Source organism: Temnothorax curvispinosus, unplaced genomic scaffold (genome assembly GCF_003070985.1).
Source record: "Temnothorax curvispinosus isolate PA1 unplaced genomic scaffold, ASM307098v1 QBEX01010285.1, whole genome shotgun sequence".
Lineage (NCBI taxonomy): Eukaryota > Metazoa > Arthropoda > Insecta > Hymenoptera > Formicidae > Temnothorax > Temnothorax curvispinosus.
Window position 1 is genome coordinate 785,377 of NW_020220065.1, and position 4,883 is coordinate 790,259.

At 40.9% G+C, this 4,883-nt stretch overlaps 1 protein-coding gene across 4 annotated transcripts; it reads right to left on the reverse strand.

Moving 5' to 3' along the window:
- Positions 1-247: 247 nt before the first annotated feature.
- LOC112459985 (exosome complex component RRP46) lies at positions 248-1,633 on the reverse strand. Of its 4 annotated transcripts, none has more exons than XM_025024384.1 (6): positions 1,528-1,633; positions 1,181-1,399; positions 978-1,091; positions 777-898; positions 553-696; positions 248-476 (listed from the first exon to the last, which is right to left on the reverse strand). In XM_025024384.1, exons 2-6 carry the CDS (start codon positions 1,278-1,280, stop codon positions 294-296), a joined length of 663 nt encoding a protein of 220 aa, XP_024880152.1. In that variant the 5' UTR covers positions 1,281-1,399; positions 1,528-1,633; the 3' UTR covers positions 248-293. The 4 variants fall into 4 exon arrangements, with proteins under 4 accessions (XP_024880152.1, XP_024880153.1, XP_024880154.1 ...); XM_025024385.1 differs by having other exon boundaries at positions 1,181-1,393; positions 1,528-1,631; XM_025024386.1 differs by having other exon boundaries at positions 1,524-1,539.
- Positions 1,634-4,883: the final 3,250 nt, after the last annotated feature.

Sequence of the window (4,883 nt, forward strand, 5' to 3'; positions counted from 1 at the left end):
CTTATAATACGAATTTTAAAATTTATCATCTTGATTTAAAAAATCACGAATTTATTACTGCATTATAATCAAGTTAATTATTCAAATATTTACGTTAATGATCAAAAAGTTTATATCGACAATTGATAATATTAATACTTCTTAATTATCTTCAGGCCTATGGGACCCCATTGATAATCATAAAACTCTATCTATTTTGTAATAGTATCTCGTTGGTACATATGTTCAAGATTTCATTAATCCAGGAGAAAATAAAAAAAAGGTTTATTTAAAAACAAAATAATATTGTAATGTTATATTACATTTGCATACTTTTTTGTTACTTCCCTATAATAATCAAACACATATTTACTGACTTGTCTGCACTTATCCATAGAAGCCAAGAACTCGGTTTGAGAAAATCGGCCAATGCTATGACAGCATACGATATCTTTGTTAATACTGTCAAATGCAAACGTAAATTCCGCTTTTGCATTCTGTAAATAAATAAATTATAAAAATAATTAGTTCTTAAATGGATAAATTTTATTATTTATTACTATTTATAAATACTTTTAATTGTGAGCTGTCTGGATCCATGATTACTTCTCCTGCTTCTTTTTCTATCATGCAACTCACAGCTGCAACCGTGTATTTCATGGAAAGTCCAGAATTAATTAGTGCCAAACACGCTGCATTAATAGCACAAGCTAGTAACTGAAATTTTATTTGTTTACTTATATATTATTCAATTTTTATTCAAAATATTTGCTAACATAGACAAAGCAGAGTCTTACCCCACCAGAATCTTGCATCTCTTGCAGATTGATGCACACCATAGTATTAGGATGAAATGAAACTAATATAGCAGATTCACAAGTCTCTTTTATATATGTTTCAATTAGTCTGTCATCCACCTCTAAAATAATTGACAAACAACCATACAGATCCAACGCAATGCTGACAGTTTGTAATAATTTTATGTCTGACAAACTCACTCGCTGGTCCTTTAAGAGGCGTATGTGTAACTTCGATAGAAACTCTGTCATATGCCATTTTTTGGCTTCTCGCTTCTAAGGGTCCATTTACACCTGCGATAATTGTTGTATCACCTACGTGAGAGAAACATTAGAATATTATACTAATAAAATATTGTTTATAATGTTCTTTGTACGTTTGATTTATAATAATCATTTTATACCTTGCATAAACATTGTAGAGCCATCAGACCTTGATAGTAAATTAATTTCGCAATTTATTGGTCGTAGTGTACAATCAATTTCAGTAGCTTCTTCCGTCATTTCGCCTAGATTATACAGATTCTCTACTGCAATAATTGGCAAGATAACTTCTTTTTGGTTAGGTTACTCCAACTGGCTATGGAGTAGAAAGGCGTCTTCAACCCTGCTCCTATCTGGCGCTTGGCAAGATAACAATGTAAGAGATTAGAAATACAAATTTTGTTGAACACACGGGACGCGTCATCAACAATAAGACAGTTTATTTTCAATAATAGCAGAGAGAAGTCTGACTGAAAGACATACTCACGTTTCAAATGCAACCTGTCCACAGTGTCCACTGGCGCCTCTATGTGCACAAAACCTGCATTGAACTACATAGCCATGGATATTTCCGGAAAGTAACATACATATGCGATTCTGGCTGCGGTCCACTTGACGTTACCAGAGAGAAACCTGAGAGAGGCCATCCCGGTCTTTTTCGTGTGTTGCTGTGTTGCATTTTCCGACGCGCCGCCTGAGAAAGTGCAATTCAACTACGTCGTATCGCTCGGTAACCGCACATGGTTTGCGTCCGTGCTAATGGTTCGTCTGAACTAGCCAGCTGGAGGGGATATTATTCTGGCCGCGGCGGCCGCGCGCTCGGCCGGCCCGGGAGTTGCATTTGATTGCACCTGTTGATGATATTTTTACCTTATTTTATATTATATTTTTTTTTACCTTATTTTATATTATATTTTTTAAATATAGATAAATCGCGCAAAAATATCTGTTCCGCGTAAACAGCCACCCGTCGCCTCGATATCCCTCACGTACTGACTGTTACTACGTTTATGCGAGCGTTACTTCTGTAGTAACTTACGATACGTCCGTCGCGTAAACGGGATTTTGTAGTAACTTACGATACGTTACTCCGCGTAAACGAATGATATATCGTAAGTTACTACAGAAGTAACGCTCGCGTAAACGTAGTATGAGGGAGTTACGTAATCGCCAGGCTAATGATCACTACGTGTTCGCGATATATGTATATAACACTCGCGTTTCGAGAGACAGCTACGTCGACCAGACACCACCGAGACAGAACGCAGAACGTAGAATACAGCCAGTTAAACCTGTGAAAGTTAACGAAAGATTCGGCATACGTTGTCTTTTATTGTTCGTTGAAAGTTTTCGGTATTTTTGAACCGGCCGCGGCCGCGCGCGTAGGCCGTGACGTCATGCGCCGCTCCGCGCCGCCGGCGCGGCGGATCGATACGGTGACGGTGATGTAGTAGGCAGTGTAGGCACCTGCGCAGTCCGTACTAGCGGCGTGACCGTTGAACTCGAAAGCTCCGTACCTCGAAGATCGGCGCGTTTTCAACGTTGTTTCTGGCGATGAGCGGACTTGTCACTTGTTTTCGTCAACGCTCGGAGTAGTGTTACCTGCGTGAGTGACTCAGTTATCATTCTTCCGAGGAATCTCGCACCGGTAGGAAGTGTTTGTGCTTCGCGCGCGCTCGTCACCGACGTCACCGTGCTTCGTGCTGTTTTCGGAACGCGCTCGTTTCGGTGATTGGCATTCCTGCTTCCTCGTTTCGCGGGCCGCGGGAATACGCGCTACGCGATCGAGTACCGCGCGCCGTGTGCCGTGTGTGTAAAACAATTTAGAGTGTATGAGGTGTTTATCGGAATGAACGTGTCGCGCGACGCGCTCACTCGAGACGTCGAGGCGGAGGTATGTATGAACGACTTGCTTTGCAGTTTCGCGCTGTGATATTCGCGAGTGACAGTCGCTCCTTCCGCCATGTCTGGATTCGCGAAGAACGCTGACGTGCCGGACGTGTCGTGTGATTTAGCTCCGATTCTCTCCGTAGGGAAAAAGGGCTGAGAGATATTGATCGTGTCAAGTGATTCCGGTGATTCGATCGGTGATAACGGAACGCCGCGATACATCGCCCGTTCGTGAATGCTTCATAATCTCGATTTACGAGTTTGGTAACGTATTGTGCGTGCGATATTTAATTTCAACAGCGTATCTCTGATTGACGAAGTGCGTGTCTTTATTAACCGTCCGCTCGACTTGCGTAGTATCGCGCCAAGTTGCCAACATCTCGGAACATTTCGTCGCCCATTATTACGTCGCCCATTAACAACGTAACGCCGGTAACGCGGTGATGAACGCGGAACGACGCGGAGCACGCGGCGTCGCGACTCCTTCAAATTTGCATGAAAAATTCATGTTACCCGCTTTTATATTACAGAGAAAAGTACTTTTCCTTCCCACGGGTACGACCTTGGCGAGGTGGGAAGGCTCCAGTACCCAGTACGAGGATTTTACCCAAGTAAAACTCTTGTTCTGCTTGGATAAAAATTCAAAGACGGGGAAGCTAACGTACCCTCGTCCGCCGATTTAATTGAATGAACGAACCGCAGCCGGTTCGTCGCGTTTGCTTCGGGAGTGCCGTTCAAGTAATCGGACTAAAGGACTTTTCTAAACGGGAGTGCCGTACAGTATCGCGCGAGAAAGACTTTTAATGAAATTAGTCCGCGCGCGATTGTAGTTTATTATCCGCGAGTGTTTCTCGCGAGTGTCCTGTGCGGTGAGACGATGAAGCCTAAGTATCCCCTGAGAGGAGGAGGAGGCCTGGGAGAGGCATCGGGCACCGGCGGAGCAACCTTGGGGTGAGTATCATCTCTTTATATCTGCGTAAAATTAAAATAGTTCTTTTTTATTTATTCGAATTGTTTTATCTCGATAAATTAAAAATAATTAGAGAAAAAGATTATCTAAAATTTTACTCTTATAAAGATCGTTTTCGGTGAACACAGATGATTGTGTTGTTAAATATTTTATTGAAAAACAAATTAGTTGCGCGTAAAAATTATATTTTGAAAAATGTTGATTATTTTGAACGCTTCTTTAATTTGAATCTTATGTTTGTATGTTACAGTATCATTGTAGCTACGTGGCTGAACAACTCCGCCCGTTGCACATCGGCGTGGTGAGTCAGAATTTTTTTTATTGAAATGACAAATCTACGATTAGTCAGATATAGAGCCATTGTATCTCGGAACATATCGACGCTTATATATATAAATTAATTAAGTCAGGGTTTTAGGAAGTCGCGTCCGCGTCGCGTATACGTCTTCCCCGGGAACGCCGCCGCCGCGGTGCCGGGTGGAAGATCCGTCATGCCACGCGCCACGTCAAATCTGCACATACACATATATACGTAGGGACATGCGATTTCAATATGCAATATTGCGACATTTTAGAATACTCTGAACATATTAACTTCCGCAAATTTGGAGATGTCTATCTATTTCTAATTTTATTATATTTTTCAATCTTTTCTACCCCTATTTCATATGTAATTCTTTTAAATTCGGTTGATTAGACTTAGTTTTATATGCGATCAAAGTTATGGATCTTTGATCGCGTATAAAGCTGGGTCTAATCAACCAAATCTTAAAAAATTATATGTATATGAAATAGGGGTAGAAAAGACTGAGAAATATAATAAAATTAGAAATAGATCGATATCTTCAAATTTGCGGAAGTCAGAGTAAACACGGACATCAAATCTGCACATACACATATATAGACGTACGGACATGCGATTTAATGCAACACTTCGACATTTTAGAACACTCTGAACATATTAACTTCCGCAAATTTGGAGA